The following is a 25,005-nucleotide window of genomic DNA, read 5'->3' on the forward strand; positions in this document are numbered from 1 at the left end:
AAAAAACTAAAGAGAAAAGGAATAGAACAGAAATATACAAAAAATAGCCACATCTATACTAACACTGTATACAAAATGAACTAATAACTGAGTAGTATAACACTGTGAAACAAACAATCACAGCCTATAAAGCCAAAGAACCGTCCCGACGCGATTTTGATACAGATTTGTACTTGTGTATGTTCATATATAATGTTGCCTTATGTTAAAAATGAAAACAACTAAGTAATCCTCTTGTTTTAATCTTTTCAATAAAAATCAATAATATTGTTTGAATTGAAATCACGGTATAGAAATCAGAAAACAAAAAATTATTGGAAAAATACAGTGCCTCCAACAACTTGGCTATTCTATTTTATTCCATTTCAAGTATTTTTGAATCTCTGGCTCTAATTATAGTATTTATTGAAACATTTTTCACGGTTTATGAAGTTACTCCCACATTTCGAGGTTGTCTTGACGTTATAAGCAATGGAATTATACTTAGAAGACTAAGATGAGGAAAAAAATAAATTTTAGCGCCCCGATCTTAGCACCCCATGTACGGAATTTCGATTGATCAACTATACCATATGAAATGTCAGAAATTCGTCATTAAAGATCCTTTAGTCTTATTAATTGGCCATCGTTAGAAAATTTCTTATTATGGGTAAAAGTTTTCAAAGGACATTGACAAATATTAGCACCCCATTCTCAAAAATTATCAGCGCTGTAGGCACATTTTTTATAATTTCTTTTTAAAGAAATCTTAGACGTATACTTACTACTAAAAATTTATAATAGTGGAGAAAGAAATTGGATATTGTCTTAAACTACGTGAAGATCAACGTGCATGCATAGGATTTGGGGAATGATAGTTAAACTGGCTTATTTAATAATAATTTTATATCAACATAGATTTTTCAAATTGAAAATATTTTATTTACATAAAAATTCGCCATGAAAGGCAATCATACCAAATTAAGAAATGAAAAATAATGTTTGGTCCCCATACGTAAGAGACCGCCAGTCCACGCTGACTTACCATCTCCACTGTTTACCAATCAAAACATCGAATCATAAACATAAATTCATTTCTATTGGCCGAAGCCGTACGTACAAAATTTCTTCGAAATATTCCTGCAAGTAAGTCTGCGATAAGCATTGGAGTGGCACTAAAAATTAGTAGGGTTGTTTAGTATAGTAGCCGATTCTATTTTTGCGGTCGATTAGAGTCCTCCCATGGGCGGCTAATTAAAAATCAAAAGGCAATGAATCAAAAATCGCTTAGACATACAAGGCCAATCGTACGATTGTCCGCTGAGAGTGATTTACTCTGAAACTGTAATAGGAATTGGAGGAAAACACAACACAAAACAACTACAATATTGTTTCCATACTTTCTGTTTATAGAAAAAAATATTATTTACAATAAACGACTATTATATAATACGATAATTTTTGGAAGCCAAATTATTTAATAACTTATTATATAAATTATAAGATTCTAGTCGATCTAATTCCATAATTTCTTCGTTAATTCTCGTTTTTCTGTCCCAATCGTGATCGTAACTGTCGTGCCCTATGTGATATCCATGGTGGTCATCATTATACTTATTTACGTGGTAATGTACAGTCGATGGTTGTTTGTCTCCTTTGTGAACGAAAGCAGCAGTTATTTTAGCTACGGCACTACTTGCATTTATCAATAGTAAAAGTATTAGTAATCCAAGAGATTTTATGGAAAACATCGTTAGAAAACCTAATAAGGTTATTATAACACCAGCACCGAAAATTGCAAATGGAATTAATGATCGTATTTTCTTGGCTAATTGAATACATCTTCCTGAAAAAAATAAATGACATTAGTATCACTTTAATGTTACCCGATGTTGTTGTTGATATGTTGTACACTTTATTGGTGGCGCTCCCAAAATTAACAGAAAAATATCAGTTTCTATCATTCACGTGTAAAATAGTTTCAATATTTTTCCACTTTTTCCATAAATTCTGTAAGTAACTCCGAGTTACCATCAATTATTACCTTTGGAAGTTAGTTGTGTGCAAATGTGCTAAGTCTCCAGACTTAATTTGCTATATTTGCGGTGAACACACAACTAAAATCTAAAAAAGTCTATTTTACCATTAAATAAGAAATGTTATCGTGCATATTTCAACCTGCATATCGCAACTAGTATAAATATTAGATGCCACACATCTGCTGAATCCCATATTAATTTAGCCGGTTGGTTAACCAGTAATATGGCACTTATCGAGGAAATCGAAGCGTACGGTAAAATACGCGGAGGTGTCTTCTGTAACAAAAACAATACCTCATTCGGAAGAAGTTCTTGTGCATCCTTTTGTTTATGAAGACGAAGAAACTTCAAGCAGTTAGGTAAACTAAGAAATTGAAATGTCATGATCTCATCAGAGATTTTGATTTGCACAAAAAAAAAGCAGAAGTATTAATATTCAAGTATGAAACAGTGGAATCGGTTTAAGAGGGGAGTTAAAGTTGCCATGTACAGTAAAGTTTATAACTCATACGTTGATTTGTTCTATAAAGGGAACGACATAGTGTACTGTAATGCAATTGAGGCTTTATGTCTGGGTTAATCTGGGTTATAAACATAGGCCAGAGAAATGAAGACCCTTCATTGATTTCTCAAAAACAAGTCTAAAGGCACTACTACTCCATAACGGAAATGAATTTCCATCACTACCTTTGGCTTACTAAGCTCATTTAAAAGAAGCATACGACATTATAAAACTAGTGTTAGAGAAAATAGAATATGGCAAATATCAATGGTTAATATGTGCAGATTTGAAATTTGTTGCTTTAGTTTTAGGTCTAAAAACTAGCAAGTGGAAAAATCGATGAAAAAATGATTACTATGTAAAAGCAGTATGGCCACCAAGAACTGTTTACGTTCCTGGGTAAAAAATAAATGTGAAAATGAACCGTTTGTTCACGTAGACGAAGATAAAGTTACCACTTCTGCATTTCAAATTGAGGCAAAACAAAAATTTTCAAATACTAATGACAATGATAGAGCTAATTTCAAATTTTTAAAACAAACATTTCTTTTTTTGAGTGACGCTATAGTAAATGAAGGTGTTTTTGTTGGACATGACGTCGAAAAATCAATCAAAGATCCGGCATTCATTACCAACTTAAATGAAAAAGAAAGAGAAGCTTGGATGTCATTTGTCAAAGTTACTGAAAACTTTTTGGTTAGGTAACTACAGATCTGCTCAATAATCTAATTCATAAAAAAATGCTGAATGTATATTGGGATTTAATATATCCATAAAAAACACTCTTTTCCATTCCACCTAAAGTTTTTTCCGGAAAATATGGGCTCTTTATGACACGCTTCCATCAAGATGTTTTCTCACAAATGAAAAGCGCTACCAAGGAAAACGGGAACGAGCAATGCTGGCCGACTACTATCAGTCTGTAATTCCAGACACTCCAGACTACGAATATGAGAGACATGTGAAACGGTCTAAGAAAACATGTTTTTGTAGTGCTGATAATAGAACTGGAGTTCATTGAAACATTGAAAAAGTTTCAAATTCTCCATGGGCAAAATTAAAAATTCCATATTGGTGATACTTATTTTTTGTATTTTCACAAAAATCTTTAAACTGAAATTCTCGGGAGAATCTCTCAACGCATACGTAAATATATTTCTCCTAGCTTATATTGAATGTGCTGACATATTAATCGAAAAACTCCATATTTATGTCTATCCTCATTAGGAAGGTTATTTTTAAAGCCGAATGAATCCAAAATTTCACGAAAAATTTATTATACCACAATTCTTGTTTCGTTTCTTCTTCTTTGGGTACTACCCTCTTCTAACGAAGGTTGGCGATAAACCCAGCAAAGTTTCTGTCTCTGGTTCTTCTTATCAGCGTCTAAGAGTCTAAACCGGTACACTCGCGAATATTCTTCAGCCATGAAGCCTTTTGTCTGCCAGGACCACGTTTTCCCTCGATTTTCCCTTCGATCAGAAGTTGCAAAAGTCTGTATATATATATATATATATATATATATATATATATATATATATATATATGTATATATATATATATATATATATATGTATATATATATATTTGTTCCCTGTCGATGCCTATTCTTTGCATTACTTCTTCATTATTGATACGAGCGGTCCAGGGAATTCTCAGCATCCTCCGAGAGATATACATTTCTAAATTCTCTAAGCACCTTATTGAGATCACCTTAAAAGTCCAAGTCTCCGTTCCATATATGTAATAAGGTGTTTTATACATAGTATTTCTCCATCCGGTACCGAATTTTAAGATCGAGTCCTCGGGATGTAAATAATAGGCTTGTTTCCACTAAGAATAAATCGGATGGTTTCGAGTTTCTAATGATTAACCATGATAACTAATAAATGAAAAAACAATTATTCCACAAAAATAATGAAAGATCAATAATATTTTTGGAAAAAAAATTGACAAAATGAGGCGTTTAATCAAACACCAATCAGAAAAGCGTGACGTTTTTTTCGTATAAAGTGACCAGGTTATTTCGAGTTTTCAGCAATTATTGTTAAATTAATAAAGTTCGTTTTAAGTTTAATCTTGAAAGACAGATATAATTTGCCTTGGAATCAAGATTTAACAAAGCAAACTGCAGTAATTTGCCCAAAATTGAAGCCGTTGTGCTTGATAAATTTTTTGTAATGAACACCTAGTTTTCTTCATCGGAAGTTCGCAGTGTTAAAACTTATTTGCAAGTATTATGTGAAAACCAAACAAAGTTATATTTAATTAGCAGTTATCAGTCAGAGAGTCGGATTTACCCACTGTAGAATGAAAATAGTTAACTCATTTTTAGGTTAGCGAATACAAAGTTTCAATAACTTTAACTTAATTAAGACATAACATTTTATATGTTATGTGTGATATATTATGGTAGATTATGCAAAATTCATTCCTTTTACTACTATATTTATAAATATATACATCAAGTTTTGTTTGATACTTACATCAAAATAATCTTCACAGAAATAATTTGTGGAATTAGTAAATAAGGTGAGAGCATCTTGCCTCCTTGCCATTTTTAACCACTTTCTTCGTATTTCTTTATTGTTTGGAACGTATATTAATAATTTGTCTGGTGTTTTTATCATTAAATTTCACATTGGATCACTATACAATATGTATTTATAATACGAGGAATTCATTATTTATTGAAGAAACACAATTGACTTCATAAACAAACACGGCTGTTTCGCGAGGTGTGACGTCATTGAAGACGACATGACAGTCTTGGCCTTTTTCGTGATCAATTTCAAGTTCATTTCTAATAACGTAAAAACCGGCTCATAAAGGGTTAGGGGCCATCCGTAAAGTACGTCACACGTTAAGGGGAGGAAGGGTATCACCGAAGTGTGACATCGTGTGACAAGGGGCATTGGGGGTCAATAGTTTTGTGACGTCACATGTTAAAATTTAAAATACTAAAACGCAAAGTTTGGATCTGAATTGAAAATTTAAAAAATTTTATGAAATGTTGGACTTTATGTTGATTTTATTAGATTATTATTTAATAGAAATAAGTAAAAAATGATAATAGCTGTTTTCTCTCGATTATTTTTAATTACATACATAAATTTAAAAAATGTGTGACGTCACATCAAGAGGGGGGGGGTTATAAAAATGTGACAACCTGTGACAAGGACGGGGGGAGGGGTTCAAAAGTCCTAAAATTCGTGTGACGTACTTTATGGATGGCCCATTATGTGAAATTTATGATACTGATTGCTTAAAAAATTTCGTTCTGGAGATTTTTTCCTCAATGATGAACAACGTTTTTGTCCCCTACTGAAGTTGAAGATGACCAAATTAAAGTCATAATTTATCGTCGTACAACTGTTCGAGACGTTGCGAAAAAGCTACATGTATCGCATACAACAATTGAAAACCACTTAAAATGTCTTATGCTAGTTAAGAAACTTGATATTTGGGAACCTCACGAATTGAAAGAAATTCATTTAACACAAAGAATAAACATATGCGATATTCACCTTAAACGAAATGAAACTGACTGTGATAAGAAATTGGTTTTGTACAGTAACATAGTTCGAAAACGATCATGGAGCAAACACGATGAACCAGCACAAACCACATCGAAAGCTGAAAAACGACAAAAATGCTCATGGTGTCAGTTTAGTGGAATTACAAAGGTGTTTTTTAAGCTGCTTCCAAGGAACCACTTCTGATGTTTAATGTCAATAATTAATGAAACCGGATAAATCACTCAAAAAATCGGCCAGAATTGTCAAATCGAAAAGGTTAAGTGTTCCACCATGATATTGCAAGGCCTCACACATCTTTGGCAAGTCGTCGGAGCTTAGCTGGGAAGTAATGTTACATCTCCCATATAGCCCTGATCTGGAACCATTCATATAGATGTTTGCAGAATTCTTTGAATGGTCAAACTTTTACAAATAACGATGACCTTCAATCGCACAAGGCTCTGTTTTTTGCTGATAAGGATCAGAAATTTTAGGAGCGCGGAATCATGAAGCTGAAAGGAAGATCATCATTGAGCAAAATGGAAAATATATGAATGATAATAATTTATTCTTTGTTAAGAAAAGTGTTTTATTTTGTATTAGAAAACCGAAATTACTTTGTCGCCAACCTAAAAAGAGTAAACGTTCAGTACTATTCAGCAAGGACTTTGTTTGAATTTATTTATATCATATTATGGGACATTACTTTTCGGACACTCATAAAGAAAAATAATTTCAGCATCAATTTTAAATCATATTTTGTTTAGTTTGAATCATAGTTGTGAATAATTCAAGTTATAATTCTTTTGATAACGTTCTCAGAAGCGGAACGTTAAGAGAATCAAATTGAAATAAAAATATTAATCTACGACCTGAGAAGTTTCAATAAAAAAATATACTCAAAAATTTTAAATAAATATATTCATAAATGGTAACCTCAGTATTATTGTTTTTTGGAAAGACTTCCGTAACATCCGTAAATCAACTAGAGTGTAACGATTTAGTTCAAGCTCAATTAATCAATGATTTATCAATGTAATTTCTCCACCTGTTCTTATTGTGGTCCGGAGATACCGAGTATCAATTACGTTTCTTCCAGCCTCAAATTATAGAGTTACTAATTTTTTTTTCTAATATATTGTCCCCAAAGATTTTTGATCGTTATCTAGCTACAAGAAATTACATATCGCTTTCTAGATATTTTAGCGTTAAAACTCGGTCATCGTTATCCTCTCAGCATTGAGAATCCTGTACAATTTTTAAAGGAAAGTATTGATATGTGGCGTATCTAAACAGAATAATAAGTGAAAACCATGAATTTCACCATTTATTCTGTAATAATTTATACTGATTTAATTGTATCTACGAATTAAATATAATATCTTAGTGAATATTTTTCCTCTAAATGTAGGCAACAATTCGTCTACTGTTATTTTTTCTAATTCTGAAAAATCGGAATGTTAAAATATTTTATTACTCAACATATTCTCCTCTTAATTGGATACATTTATTACAGCGAACCTGCAACGTCTCTAGACCTTCATACTTTCTTCTTGCACTGCAAACCAGACCTTCATACCTTTTAAACCTTTTTTTCAGTTGAGAAAAGAGGTGATAGTCAGACGGAACCAAATCTGGTGAATAAGGGGGGTGTTCTAGTAATTCAAACCTTAAATGACGAATTTTGTGCATGGCAACATGAGATTTGTGTGCAGGAGCGTTGTCCTTCAAAAACAAAACACCTTTGGATAGCTTTCCTCGTCTTCTCTCTTCAATTTTTTCCCGCAGAGTGGTCAGTAATGTCGAATAGTAATCTCCAGTTATTATTCTACCCTTATCAAAAAAATCAATCATGATTACTCCATGACAGTCCCAAGAACTTTTCCAGTAGATTTTTGGACACAAAACTTCTTAGATCTTGGAGAACCAGAGCGTCGCCATTCCATCGATTGTTGCTTTGTTTCTGGATCGTAGAAATGTACCCAAGTCTCATTCATAGTAACAATTCGGTTTAAGAAGTCTACATCGTAACCCTTTTAAATACAGGTACTTGATGATGGCTCGATACTTCAATTTTCCGATTTTCATAAGTTCGGTGGACATCTTTTTTCTTTTAATTCATTGCGTAACTCTGGTTTACTGTTTTGACGTCAAACTCTACACTGACACTTCTAATAAGTTATTATTCGTTGCTATGGTAACGCAATATTTATTTATGCATGGAATTGGTCTAGGCTAACTAGATATCAATACATCCTCGTATCAGGCAAAAATGCAAGGAGATAGGTCGATATGAATCGAGTATGTACCTTTAACTATGGATCGCAATTTTTGTTGTTCCGTCATTTCGGAAAATAATGTTATAGGTCACTTTGATCAAATTAAAACACGTACTCCTGCAAATGGTAAACACAATATATGTCCAAAGCATTGAATAGCAATCTTAAGTTTTTATTCATCAATCAACTTATACTACAGAACTAATAATACTTAAGTTTGTCCCTCTCGTTATCAAAATATATACTTGCATAATTTCTTTATGTTTACACTTTTATTTCGTACGAAACTTTATAGAATAAGTGAATTATTGATACAAGTTTAGCCGTGTTCTAAATACAAGACAATAAGGTACAAAAATGCCATGCAGTTGCATAAATTCTTCCAATCAATTTTGTTGCATGTGTAGAAAGTTCACAACTCAGTCTGCGTATATCGAACTATTTTGGAATTGGACGACATCATTCGTAGGTGCCAGTGGTGCCACATGTCTGCTGTACAACTAGGTACAAAAACCTAACCTCTCATAAGAAAATTGAGATGCTGACCCTTTTACACTATGATTTCTGAACATTGCAATGGGATAGAATAACTATTATTATTTATATGAATGTTTTCAGATAGTCTCAACTGTTTTCTATATTTGGAAATATAATTATTATATAGTAATGAAATATAACGGTAGCAGACTAAAAATAGAAGAATTCGTTATACAGTTCAGCAAAATTAATGTGAGGAGCCTTATAATAATATTGAAAATAATATTGAATAAAGGTTACTTTTATACATAGAATGAATCATAGACATGAAGGAATCAACATCAAATTTTAAAAGAGAAAAAAACCGAACGTTACCAACATAAATAAAAAATTTATTTTGTATTGATAATAATCGGGGAGTACAGAGTGAGTTATCGGAAAAAAATTTCAGAATATAACAATTTAAACGGTTACGGTAATATATTCGTTGGAAGGACTTCAAACAATAAAGTAAAATAAAAAATCCAGAAGTGTACAAGCAAATACCTCCAGTACACGTAGTAAAACATATTGAACTGAACTGTCAAAATATATATATATATATATATATATATATATATATATATACGTTTTTTCTTTAGCTCATTTTAATAGTTATTAGAAATAAATGGGATATAAACTTCAACTCAATTTTAGAAATTGAAAGTGTAAATAAATTCTATAACCGATTAAATAACAAGCATACATAAGTCAAAATGTTAAAGCTATTTTCCAACATGTATCATTGATGAAAGACCAAAAATAATGACAGTTTAAAATAATTAAATTAATTTTTGAATATTTGATCTAGATCATTATTTCAAAAATTATAACCATTTTGGACAATTAATCAAAATTTTATGATGAAGTTTTCACATTCACAACTCCCGGAGGGAGTTATTTATTAAACTTTTCTAGTATCGCCACTTTGTTAAAGAATGGTAAGTTTATTATTATTACTCCGTTGAGTTTGTTTTTATTTTAATTTTTATCGTGTATGATAATTCATCATGATTTCTTTATTCCTTCTTTCTTAGATCAACTACACCATTTTATTAGAAAATATAGTTATAGACTTAAAATTTTTACTTATATTATTTAGGTCTTTTTTATCATTAGAAGTTTTCTCGTTCCTATGTATGTGAACCATTTCTAAACATTTACATTTCCGTGTATTTGATTCCATTTCAAGTATTTTTGAATCTCTGGCTCTAATTATAGTATTTACTGAAACATTTTTCACGGTTTAGAAAGTTACTCTCACATTTCGAGGTTGTCTTGACGTTACAAGCAATAGAATTATACTTAGAAGACTAAGATGAGGGCGAAAATAAATTTTAGCGCCCCGATCTTAGCACCCCATGTACGGAATTTCGATTGATCAACTATACCATATGAAAGGTCCGAAATTGGTCATAAAAGGTCAGTTAGTCTTATTAATTGGTAATCGTTAGAAAATTTCTTATTATGGGTAAAAGTTTTCAAAGGTCATTGAGAAATTTTTGCACCTCATTCTCAAAAAGTATCAGGGAAGTATGCACTTTCTTTATAATTTCTTTAAAAAAAATATCTTAGACGTGTATCCAATACTATTAAATTTATAATAGTGTATAAAGAAATTGGATATTATCATAGCTACGAGAAAGTCAATGTGCAAGTATGGGATTTTCCAAATTAGAAATATTTTATTTACATAAAAATTTACCATGAAAATTAATTTCTAAAATACATTTATTATAATTCAAGTTTGTCAACTATAAATTTATATTTATACTACTACAATATACTACTTAATTATAGTTCTTCCAATATCAATCGCAGAGGACAGTTATGCGAGGAACAATCAATATTTCAATAATACGCACGGCACTCATACCAAATTGAGAAATGAAAATTGAAGTTTACTCCCCGTATAAAATTCGGTAAATATCTAACAAACCGTCAGTCCACGTGGACCCATCATCTCCACTGTTTACCAATGAAAACATCGAATCATAAACATAAATGCATTTCTATTGACCGCAGCCGAACGTACAAAATTTCTTAGAAATATTCCTGCTAAAAAATCTGCGATAACCAAGGGCGAATGAAGACAATGAAATTGCAAAGTGTAGTGAGAAGAAAGACAGGTACGAATTTAATAATAAAGATTTAGATATACGAACACTGCAAGTCATAAAGGACATAATACATTATCCAAATATTTCACTAAATTAAAATATAAAACACCAAAAAACAAAAGAAGTAATATTATATATCAAGTACCTTGTACTAATTATGACGTTGCCTACATAGGGCAGTCATCTCAATATTTAGACAATAGACCAAGAGGTCATCAATACGTTAAAAAAATAGAGCTGCATTAACCCCATGAAATATATAAAAAAACATTTCTTCGAAATATTCCTACTAGGAAATCTGCGACAACCAAGGGTAAATGAAGACAATGAAATTTCACAGTGTACTGAGAATAAATACGTGTATGAATTTAATAATAAAGATTTAGATATACAAACACAGCAAGTTATTTTAAATGTATTCGAATGTTTAAAAGAGGAAAATATTGAGCAATCTGATAATGCAATCATAATAAGAATAGCTGAATTAACTAGAGTAAATAAATTTACCATTTATCGAGTACTCACGAAAGGGGTGGATCATTCACAGAACCGGTAAACATGAGAACTGAAATCAGTAGACAAAGCTACTTAAGATTTTATAAGTAGGACAATTTATACTTTATATGAGGAGAACAGGATTACGACATTAGAAGTAATACAGCAAAAGTAGCAGATTATCCAGAATACCAGCTTAGAAACATTGCGCCAAGTTTTTTCAGCATGTGGTTTTAAACACAAAAAACTGAATAAACGGATGGCAATAACCGAATCGTCAAGGATAGTTCGATGGCGACAAAATTATTGCCGTCATATAATAGACTACCGAAGTTCTAATAGACACATAATTTATCTAGATGAAACATGGTTTGACAGTCACGGTGTAGTAAATTTCGGTTGGGTTGACAATAGTAAAAAATGCTCTTTGAGGGCCATGTTCTAAAGGGAAACGCATTATAATAGTACATGCTGGAAGCAAAAATGGTTTCGTGACCAATGCTTCAGTAATATCTGCTAAAAAAATTAAAAACAGTGCAGCTGATTATCATATAGATGTGACAGGAGAATTATTTTAAAAGTAGTTTAATGAACAGATTTTACCAAACATTATACCACAGTCAGTAATCGTTATGGATAACGATTGTATCCTACCACTCGTGGCAACTTCTTAAGATACCAAATAGTAGTAGTAACAAAGCTTAAATTTTAAAATTTATGTCTGAAAAAAATATTCCTATTCCTGTCAGCAATCGTAAAAAAGGCCCAACAAACAAAGAATTGCTTACTGTTATTAAAAGTCTAAAGTTGGAGAAAATTTATTATATTGACAAGCTGTGCTGTGCAGAGAACGGGTTCATACTGTTCTCAAACTACCTCCTTACTATTGCATATTTAACCCTATAAAGTTAATATGGGTAAACGTGAAATCAGAATTACGAAAATGTAATCGGTCTCCAAAACTCCAAAAGAGGTTGTAGAACTTGTAAAGAAAGTTTTAGCAGCAGACCGCCCAGAGCTTTTGAAAACTATGTTGTACATGTTATCAAAGAGGAAGATGAGTATGTGGTATTAGCCACAGTTTTATTTGCACAGAATTTATTTTTATTTATGGTTTTTGCTTTGAAATATGGTAGAAAAAGAGTTCAGTTCACGTCTGGTACCCTGTTTAAGCCAAACGCCCTTACAGGTAGGTACATTTTACTCCTTTATTTACGTTTTATAATTTAATATTCAGTTGTAGCAAGTTAACGAGGTATAATAATGATTTTTTTCTAATCCAAGTAGGACTACAATTAAGGGCATCATATTCATATCCAAGTTATCGTCTTCAGATACTGAAAGTACCTTCTGAAGACGATAACTTGGTTATCTAAATGCGCGTCAGACAGTGTTATTGTGTTGGTGCAGTGGTAGTATAAACAGTGCGTTCAGTATGTTCTCCTTAGGTGAGAGAACAAAGCTATTGTTTTATCGATATTTATGATTGACATTTTGTATAATTGAATTCCTCATTTACCAAAAAAAAATCATGTCATATATCACAACTTGTACTTAATTTCTGTGAAATAATGAGCTTATCCTTGATTAGAGACGTGTCACCTGGGTTCGTGTAAGTGTGTTGGTTTTACCTAGAACGTGTACCAGGTATATCAGAGGTGATCAAGTTAGTTGCGTGCCATTAGGATAATGGGGAGATTATAAAAGAAATACAATTTGGAAATCCCTAAACGAGGTAGCTTGGAATTGCTGGTGTCGAAGGATAATTGTTTTTTTGAGGAATTTATTCGAAGAATTATGTACCTGTATTATATATTTTTGAATACGAGAGCACGTGATGTTGTCTCTACAAAATAATAGTAACTCAATTTAAATTAAAAGAGTTCAACGAATAACATAGAACATATTACAACTGTAACTGAATTGATCGCCATTTTCTTTAAAACAGGGTGTATCTCTTCGTTTAAATAATAGTCTAACAACTCTTACAATGTCACGTAACTACAGCAAACACGTTCCTAATTCGCATTATCATATCATCGGGAGTAATCGTTGGAGTACTAGTTTATACAATATTGTACACACCCATAAAAAGAAATCCATCAGAGTCAGATCTAAGGATGTGGATGTCCATGGCAATCATGTTATCGTGGATAGTACGTACCACCGTTGTTATTATACTTATCTATACTGAACTAAAATTAATTAATAATACGTACCTGTGAAGTTGTTTTCGTTATTTTGATTGAAGAATTTTTTCAAATTGCCTATTACTCTATACAGTAATATTTCAGTAGTTTTCGGAGATGTTGGTACTAATAGAATATCCGTTCTGTTATTTACACGTTCTTCAAGATTCCCATTGTCGGTGCATACGATCAAAATCGGTGATATTATGAATGCCAGTCCTATAAACGCTAATTTCATCTCGGAGATGTTTGAGTAATACCATTCATATTCTTTCGCATAGTCTGGAAATAAATTTGAAATTAATTTGAAATATTATCAAAAATTGGGAGAAATTTGAATTACTGATACATAATAAAAACAGTGAAGGTCTTATAGAAGACATATTCTCAACATACTATCTTGTTCTATCAATAGAAATCAAACATAACAATATAAGATCGATTGTCCTCTTCACAAAATCAACTATGATACATAAGACAAGTAATAATTTCTTAATTGACAGTACAAATCGTGAAACGAGACGATATAATTGACGTTACGTGAATAACTGACCATATTAAAAGTTGAGTTTGACGTGAGCTTTGTTTACTGTGGTATTTTTGGCGAATTTTTGGATTAAAAGTGTATTTATTGTTTAAATCAGTTCTTTTAAAAACTAGTTTGTCTTTTTATTCAATTCTACTTTGGTAAGTACGAATATAATACATCATCAACTTGTTACGTTTTATAATACCTAAAATGCCGTGAGACGGAAATATTACAATACTTATATAACTACATGTGAAACAATCATACAATACCGTCCGATGTTCTTAACGTTTAGATTAAAGTCAGCCTACACTTGAAAAAAATTTAAGGAAATTAGGATCATACTACATGTGGTGTTATCTATATAGAGTTAAGCTAAGGACACATTTTTAACACGTGCCGTGTTAACACATGTAAACACAACACGTCAAAATGCGACACATCACATAGGCCGGACACATATCTGTATTGTAAAACGTGTGTGCCAGCTGTCATTTTAATGTTTTTAAACTGGTGAAGTAGTATCCTCAACCTTCACGTTCACACAACACATATCCAAAATCAATCGAAGCTTATAATATAATGGAGCACCTACCAGAAGAGATGGATTGTTTGGATGAAGAAGAGGTTGCGGTTAATGCAGCATTGTTGTGCTACAATATGAATCCAGGGAGTACTGCGTTCATCCAATAAACCAACGTAGGCACGAATGTGGTGAATATCATGATCTGTGGCCCGAAATTAGCAATGACGATGACAGGTGTAAAATGTGTGTCAGGATGACCAAGAAGGAAATCGACGTGGTTTACAATTTACTAAAGAAGCAAAATACAAATTTTAGAGAAGCAATATCTCCAGAGAAACGACTTTTAATAACTTTAAGGTAGAAAACAACAAAATACAATATTATATTTCCTCAAATACAACCGAGTATAAAATTATTATAAAACTAGACATAATATTATTTTTGGAAAAGTAGATTAACATTTTATAAAGTTGTAAAATTAATTTATGTATTGGAAAAGGAACTTCCTTGAGTACTTTCTGAAACTCATAATTTCGTACCTCTTCTATAAATTGTACCCCAATTAACATAAAGATAATTATAGATATATTATGGAAACGAATATAGTTAAGGAAACACTTTTCAGTCACGCTCAGAACAAACTCGGCCAAGGTGGTGAATATAACCTACAACACTTTGTAACACTTCTGACGAAAATCTGACCAACGTAGATATTGAAAACACGCGCTATGACATGTTAAAGCGTGTTGTCGATCTCTGACGACACATCACAATAATATGCATAGATCTATTTAAAATAATGTAATAGATATTTATATAACACGTGTTAATGCATGTTAATACGACACGTGTTAAAAATGTGTCCTTAGCTTTACTGAGAAAACGGGTAATTTGTTGTAAGTTTGATTATAGAAGTTCTGAGTAATAAAATTTTTAGAAAACCTATTCTTAACTTCAATGTGATAAATAATAGCTTCTACATGTGCTAATTTCTAAGTTGAGTACTATCTCTAAATGTTTAATAATTTATGATTAACTAGTTATTTCTAATGATTTCATAAAAATTGTATAAATCAGTTTTTAAAGAGCGTATACTCATACTATAAAAAAATCGAGTGTTTATTACCCGGTACTATTTAGATATATGTGCTTAAATTTTATTTCTGAGGTCTGTTATAGATATAGATATTTTCATGGTATTGCCCCGATGATGGTAATATATGCACCAAAAACGTTCTAGTATAAATCAGTTCATAAGAGATCACTTTTGTGAACTACATATTGTAACTTATACACCCAGTATATCGATATTTTTATCAAAAGAATTTTGCTAAATATATCGATGTTAATCATATAAATGAAATAGAAACAATTAAAATAGTTGAATTTCTTTCTTAATTACCAATTCGTAAGCGACCGACCTTTGGAATATTAGTCATAACTATTATTTCTACAGAGTTGTTAGAAATTTTGAATTGATTCATTTGAATATTGTGCTGAAGTAAAGGGTTTTCCAATAAGGATTGACAACTTTTTTTCAAAATAAAATGAAAACCATCTGAGATATTTCAAAAACTTTATTATCGGGTTGAAGTACATTCAAAACATTTATGAATGGAACTCGACTTCGCTCATATGGCTACAGCGAGCACGTTTGCAGCGGTTGATTCGTTGGACCCAATGTTCCATGACGCGGCCACACATTTCGGCCGAAACGGCTGCTATTTCGCGTTCAATGTTGGCTTTGAGCTCTTCCAACGTCGCGTCGTCGGCTTATTAGCATAGACTAATGACTTGATGTAGCCTCAAAGAAAAAAATCTAGAAACGTTAAATCGCACGAACGAGGCGGCCAATCGACTGGTCCATTTCTTGAGATAATACGCTCAACAAACTTGTTCTTCGATAAATCGATTGTAACGTGTGCTGTGTGACTTGTGGCGTCGTCCTGTTGAAACTACATGCTGTTCAAGTCCATATATTCCAATTCGGCCCAAAAATAATGGATAATCATGGCGCGATAACGATCACCATTCACAGTAACGTGGCGACCACTATCGTCGACGAAAAAATATGGCCCTATGACGCCACCGGCATGCAAACTGCACCAAACAGTTATCTTTTGTGGATGAAGTGGTTTTTCATTAAGCACATGTGTGTTTTCACCCGCCCAATACCGCATAGTTTGTTTATTGACAAACCCATTGAGCCAGAAATGAGTCACTGAAGAACGTCAAACTTTTTCTACTAGGTCGCGAATTACTACCGAAAATCGGAGTTAATGCTCTTAAGATAGCGGCCACCGACTCCAGATTTCTGTAGCAAATTTTTGAGATTTGCCGACGTTGTTCGTTCGTTTACTTCTCCATGATGAAGAGGTTATGTCTACTGAATAAACTGACAGTGACAGTTGGATGTTAAATGAAAAGGTGCGTTTACAAACTAAATTCAAAATTGTCAAGTTCCCATTGGAAAACTCATTATAGTCACTATAGTCGAGAAAACTTTTTTCTAAATTTTATGAATAATGTTCATAATTCTAATAACTGTACACTTAATATTCATATCACTTAATATCACCCATTTTTCTAAATCGATGAAAGTTTGACGTTGTTGATGACATAAAAATTTAAACATATTTCCTGTTTTATATGGTATCAATCATCACCTCAAAGGGTGGTAAATTGACTTAAAACTCGTCGTCAAGGGCAATCGATACCATTTTGGTAATTGTTAGATATACATAGGTATATATACTTATATCCTTCAAAACATTGTTGTTTACAATATAAGGAGGATAAAAAAGATTTTTCTTCATTCTTTCTAAACAGCAATAGACAGAAAAAACATCTGAACTGCTGTTATCACCTCCAATTCCTTATTTCGTTGTCAATAGTTCTTGATTTATACGTCGAGACAAATTCTTCGTTAGTAGACAATTTCTTGTCTGTGTTATTTGATCGTTATTTTATTCATAGAAAAACATTGCCTCCAACTCAAAAAAAACCTTTTATATAAGTATATAATCTGATCGTATAAGAGTGATTAATATTATTTGGGTGATTCCACTATAGACAATTTCCGATAGACAATTTTTTAATCACGTTATAGTTGTTGTTTTGCGAATAGTACAAAGAATATTCTCAAAATTTGATATAAAAGAATTTTTTTTTTCGATGATTGACCATATTAAAATCTTTGGGGCTTATGAGAATATTTGGTACAAACTGAAAATCAAATCTAACAACACTGACGCGAAATAGCTGTTGCTGAACTTGAACTTGAACAATATTCATTCATTCACCGTTTTGTTCAAAAAGTTTCAGACCCGTACATGGTAAGGTGGGGTCGGATCCGACCCGCTACTCTCAGAAATAACTTTTTTTGAGGATTTATTTTAATATGGTCCCAATTGAAAAGACAAACAAAAACTAATAACCATTCACCCAAAAATTGTGAGAAATGCCATAAATCACGTAAAATGAATTGAAAACCAATATATGCAGCATGTACCAGTTTTAAAATGACTTTTAATTGAATAAAAGGATAATGATGCTGAGAAATATTAATGTGATGCTGGTGATTTAGAATAATTGTATTGTAGTATATTTGTTGCAAATAAAGACCACAGGTGAATCACTTGGTAAGTCTTAATTGCAGAACTTTCCAGGAGTTAAAGAGTTATTCACCAGTTGGATTTTATTGTTATAAAATATTCACTGGATTGTATCTATATTAAGGTACCAAAAACAAGAAGAAAGTTCTCAAAAAATTTTTCTGGAAAAGATTTTTTAGCTCTAGGAGTAATTTTCATCAAAAAATGTGCTAAATAACTTTTACTCTAGTGTTTAAGTTACAAATAAAGCTTTGAAGCAATAAATTATTTGTATTTTATTTTACAGAAAAGTGCAGCTTTGTACAATTTTTTATGATGGGTTCCTTATCTAAGTTTGTAAACCTATTATGGTTCTACAAAATGAGAACATTAGTGATAACATTTTCGCTATTTGATGACCGGCATTATACTTATCTTATTTGCTATTCTAATCCAGCCCTACATAAGTTTTAATGCTACATAACTTTAAACATGATATAGTCATGGAATTTATTTTTTTAAGCTTGATTAAGAAGACGATTAATAATAAACTTCTTTGTATAGTAAAATATCTTTTTTTAGATATTATGTATGAAAAGATGCCTGCTTTTTGCTGTGTAGTAAACTGTAATACTAGTTTTTAAAGGGGCCCATAAGTTCACTTAGTACTTAAGAGGGTAAAGATAAAATTCTACTGCCCTAATCAATCTCTTCCTCCCAATTGCTCCAGATTCATCTAATTCTTTATGTTTTTTATCGCTATTTCGATTGGAAATTGAGTGAATAAAAATCTTTATTATTTCATGGAATAAAAAGGGTACCTTCAAAACTATTTGTAATACATCCATTCAAATGACGTCACAATTTTATTCGAAAAATATAATTATTAATTTATTTCAATTTTATTATTATTTGAAAAGCACATTAAATTAAAATAGGATATACATATAGCTATATAGAACTTTCATTTGTGACTTACATACATTTATACTTGCTAAAAAAATAATCACAGGTAACAGAATAAAAATAAAATATAGGATTAGGTATATAAACATATCACAGTCGTAGGCCAACTCCACCTGAAGCTACAGTTTTTCTTCATACCTTTCAGTTGCCACTGGGTTATCATTTGTTATCACTAATGTTTCATGAACATAAATCTAAACATGAGCGCAACAGTTAAAACTAATGTCCAAAAAACTTAAATAACTCTCAATTTAAACACAACACACATATCAGATACAAGTGTTCTGATATTTGTATATTGCTTGAAAGTTTACTTGCAGATGAACTAAAAAATAATCATATTCAGCTGTATCAGTTCCACTGAAATAGATCTAACTATTCAACACCTTCAAACTATAAAATAATAAACAACAATTCTCACTACCCAAACAAATCAAGAAAATCTAACACGATAAAATCTATTGTTTACCCCACCGTCGCTATATTGACGTAAATCAGCTGTTTACTTAAATTGTCTAATTGATCAAGCTAAAATACCAGAAAATTATATAAACGGATGTATGCAAGAATACTCTTTTAGTCAGTAATTTATTTCGCCCGCTAATTGAATAGTCAAGTAACTTGAAACTTCTAGAACCGTACTTGAACGCGTGTTAAGAAAGTAATTATACTAGAAGCATTCCGCAAACGAAAAACCCGAAATCTATCTCAGAATCCGGTTTTGTATAAACTTTATTGGAATTAAAATTAAATTACGAATCATAAGAATAATGATAATTATGATTCTGTAAAATGTATTATGATGTTGATATTATACTTTAATATATCATAACGTTCATTTTAGGATCACGAGACAAATCGGAATCACAATTAGGTAAGGACCATAAAAAATTTGAATCAAGATAATCAAATGATAAAAAGTGAAAGACTATCGTTTGACCAACAAAAATGTTCCTATATCATAAAAATATGCATCTAGTTAAAGTGCTTCTCGATTGCATATGATTCACTGATTTTATAATACCATGTAGTTATATAACCTATCCTTAATATCTGACAACTGTTAGAATACCCTGTAGAACACATTGTGATACTTGTATAATAGTTCAAAGTAGAACATGGTGTTTTTTTATTCTATAAACTTTATCATTGTTTGGTACAATCACTCACCATTTAAGTTTCACTCTACTGCATATATATAATTTTTACACTGCTGTCCGATATTCACCTTGACACTGATCACAGCACGGCTACAAGAGAATTGACTTGCCAATGAACTAAATTCAACGGAATTATCGTAATTTCACTTGTGGTGGGCTGTTCTCAGTTTCATTTCATTCTTTTACTCAACTGATATAACTGATATAACAATCGTGATACTTTATTTTGGATAAACTGACCTTTATATTTGGGAATTTCCAATTCTACTACTGGCTTTCTCTTTGTATACATAAACAATTAAAAAAAGAAACATGAATATGGTCGAGTGAATTTTTCGTGATAATAATTGAGATACAGTCTTTCACTGATGAATCATTCTGTGTCCCTTTCTATCTTTCCCCTTTCTGCATTATGTTGGTATTAAATTCATTAATATATCAAATTCTATTAACTACTCTGTATCGTGCGTCAGATTAAAAAACCTTATTAATTCACTTAGCTGTTGAAAATAATGTTGATTAAATGTTATTTCCTGTTCTATTAACTTATATTATTCTAAAGGCTCATGCGCTACTCAGCTTAGAGCCGATGAACTTGAACATTGTGTGGCAAGTATTCAATATTACAGCCTTCTGGATATCGGCGAAGGTGTTTTTAGGTAATTTCAGTTTGGCGATGCTATCGTGCAAGGCCTTAGGCACGACGTCGGCTGCTGACATAATAACTGGGACTACTTCCACATTTTCGCTGTACCACATCTGTTTAAAGTCAATTGCTAGAACCGCGTATTTGGTCAATTTCTCCTGGTGTTTGTTGAGAACGTTATAGAGTGTTCGGTATAGCAACATTCTGTGTTTGGTACTTGTATCTGCGGTTGGTACTTGTAATAGGATAATAGTATACGTATTGAAAATACCGAATTGTTGGCCAGTTTCTGGTGGATGATGTTGCACACTTGGTTATGCCGTTGTAAATAGTCGGTATTAGCTAACACACTACAAGCAGATGTTATATGTTGGATGGTTTCTGATGTTTGTTGGCACTATCTGCATTTGGCAGATTGAGTATTGGGATCTTTAAAAATATTTTACTTATATTTATTCGTGTTCATAACATGACCCTGAAGCCTTCGGTCTCTGGAAAGAGATTACCGCTAGTAAGCCACCTGTTTAAAGCTCCTTTGTCAACATAGGGTTGGTTGAGGTCTTGATGATATCTACCGTGTAGTGCTTTTCGTGACCACTGCTCCAGCTTCTCGGTGTTCAAGTCAGAATCCTTATCCGCCTTAGATATAATCCGGTGTAGAGTTGAGATTTCCGAATTAGGATGAAAGAAATCACGTAGTTCCATTACCTGTCGAGAGTGCAGGTTAAGAAGGTCAATCAAGCCTCTTCCACCCTCTTTTCGGGGTAATGTTGTTCTAATAGTGGATGACTTCGGGTTGTGGTTGTTGTTCTTCGTCATTATTGTTCGTGTCAACCTCTGAATACCCTCTGGCTCTGTTTGTGTCCCCTTCAGGATTCCAAAGGAGTGCGTTAAAACAGGTGTGGCATAGGTGTTGATTACCTGAACTAAGTTGCTTGCATTTAATTCGGATTTCATAAGTGACTTGGATTCTAGCTTTTGCCTGCTTGTGGTCCAGCCTGCTGAAATCCTAGGTATTCGTAGGTTTCTCCGTTTTCCATCGCCTGTACGATATCTCCGTTGGGAAGTTGCACATCTCTGCTCATGATAATGCCTTTCTCGATATGTAGAGTCTTGCACTTAGACAGTCCATATGTATATCGGTAGAGAATCGATGTGTTATATCGAGAAGGTGATTGATTTGACGTTTATTTACTGGGTATAGCTTGATATCGTCCATATAAAGAAGATGGGAAATGGAACAGTTGGTGTCTCTGTTCGCTTTAATGTTGAATCCGTACTTTTTATCATTGAGCATGGTAGATAGGGGATTCATTGCAAAGGAGAACCAAAACTAACTCAGGGAGTTGCCCTGGTATATTCCCGTACGAATGGGGATTTCGTCAGTACTGAGAGAGTTTGGACCGATTTGAAGATGTAGGCTTGTTCTCCATTTCATCGTTGTTGAAAGGAAGCTTACAATAGTTGGGTGAACTAAATCTGCAAGATCTCTACAAGCCAGGAATCTGGTACACTATCAAACGCTTTCTTATAAGATGCTAAGATGTTATTTTCCTCGACGTGCCTAGAAATTTTGTTAGTGATATAGGCTGTAAGTATCTTATATAAAGTGGGTAGGCACGTGATAGGTCATTACTGAGTGAATTCTTTCAGTGTGAAATCATCAAACTGCATCGGAACAATTTTTAAACGCATCTCTTCTGCTGCTATCCAGCGGCATTTCTCTTGTGGATTTTGGGAGTTTTCCACATTTAGGACCAATACTTTTCCATTGTCTGTTTCGATGGTATAGTTTGATTGGTGTTTTTATTGGTTGTAACTACAAGTTTCCTGTAAAATACTTTTTGGTTGCTATGAATAGTATTATTCTGAATCTTCTTCTTTGTACACTCAATGTATCTTGATAAACGTTTGGATTTCGCTTTCAGCTTCTGATCAATATACTCACGCAAATGTTGTTTGTTCTGGATGTTCTGGATGCTATGTGTGAGTACCTATTTTCGTGAATATTTTTCTGATGTGGTTTCTTAAGCGGTTAGAGGGTTGTGCATAATTCTTGTACTCCGTTAGGCGTCCTATCTCACTCCTAATGGTATCGATGGAACGTTCCAGGCGGCGTTGCCACCAGGGTTTTCTGTTGGTTTTATTGGTAGGGATATTTGTCACGTATATTTGCTGATTATGTAGACGGAATACTGCAACAGCTCCACAATAAATAAGTTAATGAAGTCGCTCGAGCATACTGTAGTCGGTGTAGAGGCTTCCTATTAATAAGTCGACTCCTGCAATGTTTTTATTAGTCCTCAGCTTAGGTAATTTTGGACGACGTATAGGTTTGTGCTCTTAAAATCCGTTAGTAACTTGTGCATTTCGAGTGACACTTTATCGACGATATTTGATTGATTATTGTTAAAATCGGGTATAGTTTGATTTTTGGTAATTTTATCGTCATGTTTGCCAGTGTGGGTTTCATCGTGTCTACCGCACTGGTGAGATGATCATCTATTCTTTGAAGATCTAGAAGGACCACTCCTCTTATTTGCTGCAGGATAGGTACAGGAAGCAAATTGTTTTTTACAGTACTCCTTCTCTGGTCAGCTATTCGTTGTTCCGTTTAATGCTGGGTACCTCTTAACAAAATCACGATGAATGGCGTATCGGTAGGTGGTCATATCGGTCTCTATGTTGGTTGCTCTATAATAGGAGCGCATAATCAATGAATTCATCTCACTGGTCCATTTCATGCGTTTCCTAGGCAATCCGGCTTTCGTAATTGTAGGCACATTGACTTGCGTCGCCGTAGAAACAGCAACCGATTATCATAGTAGCCCTACTCGGCGTTACGCTGCAATTGCCGCTTGCCGAAGTAGTCTGTAGCTCATTTTTCGAACAGGACCCACTACCTAAATCCTGAACGGGACAAGAGGTTATGGTGGTACAATGTCCATTCACCCGTTTACTCCGTAAATTATACATCATGTTTTTTTGCACTTTAACCCTTCTGCAGGGGATAGGGAAGATATGAAAATTAAAAAGATGGCCAAGGCAGGCAAAATAGACAATAATGGTGTGATCCCACAAAAAGGCTGGTTAGAGAGGCCAGTGAAACATTATTATTCCACATATTTTATGGCTTGCCTTGTATTCTACAGTGTCTTCAGTCTCGATCGTCAGATCGCAAGTCTTCATAGTCTAGGTAAAAGTAACCGTACTATTGCTGCCGGATTAAAAATACCTCGACTTACCGTGTGGGTTACGAAGTGAAAAAGTATGAATTCACCAGGAGCTTTAGCAATAGAAAAAGTTCAGAGCAGCCTCGGAAAACCACAACAGCTGAAGATAAACATATTGTATCGATCAGTAAACGTGATCAACGCTCAGAGGCCCAGAGGTGGCAGCTTAGATCAATGAATCAAAGGATATGACTTTGAATATCTACTTCTACATAAAAAGAAGATTAAGAGAAAGGAGAGATGGCCTTTATCTACCTCTAATTACTTCTACAATGAAAAGGATTTGGAGAAAAGCTGGCCTTTTCTGGAAAGGTGGCAGTGAAGACATCAAGATGATATTAAGAAGTTGCATAGGCTAAAGAACATAAAAATTAGACGCAGATAGAATAGAAGAGTGTTTTATGGAGTGATGAGTCAAAATTTGAGGTTTTTGAGTATAAGAGAGATTATATGTGAACGAATGGTACACCCATTTGTATTACCGACTGTGAAACACAGCGAAGACCTGGTAAAAATGAGGATTCTGAATAAAGAAAGCCATGAAAAAATATTAAAGGCATGACAATAATCCAAAACATTCTTAGAAGCTGTGCAAAGAGTATTTGAAAGAAATGGAATGGAAGAATTTACTGAAAGTAATGATTTGGCCGTTATAGTTGCCCAACCTCAATTCGATTGAGTTGTTGTAGGATAAATTAGGCAGAGAAATGAGAAA

The 25,005-nt window shown here is 32.9% G+C and overlaps 1 protein-coding gene across 2 annotated transcripts; it reads right to left on the reverse strand.

Annotated features, from left to right (window-relative positions):
* Positions 1-1,375: 1,375 nt before the first annotated feature.
* Positions 1,376-20,633, reverse strand: LOC130892805 (uncharacterized). Of its 2 annotated transcripts, none has more exons than XM_057798437.1 (3): positions 20,422-20,633; positions 13,668-13,919; positions 1,376-1,825 (listed from the first exon to the last, which is right to left on the reverse strand). In XM_057798437.1, exons 2-3 carry the CDS (start codon positions 13,873-13,875, stop codon positions 1,422-1,424), a joined length of 612 nt encoding a protein of 203 aa, XP_057654420.1. In that variant the 5' UTR covers positions 13,876-13,919; positions 20,422-20,633; the 3' UTR covers positions 1,376-1,421. The 2 variants fall into 2 exon arrangements, with proteins under 2 accessions (XP_057654420.1, XP_057654419.1); XM_057798436.1 differs by lacking the exon at positions 20,422-20,633 and adding an exon at positions 13,987-14,035.
* Between the last annotated feature and the right edge of the window lie 4,372 nt (positions 20,634-25,005).

The sequence above is a fragment of the Diorhabda carinulata genome, chromosome 4, assembly GCF_026250575.1.
Source record: "Diorhabda carinulata isolate Delta chromosome 4, icDioCari1.1, whole genome shotgun sequence".
NCBI classification, from domain to species: domain Eukaryota; kingdom Metazoa; phylum Arthropoda; class Insecta; order Coleoptera; family Chrysomelidae; genus Diorhabda; species Diorhabda carinulata.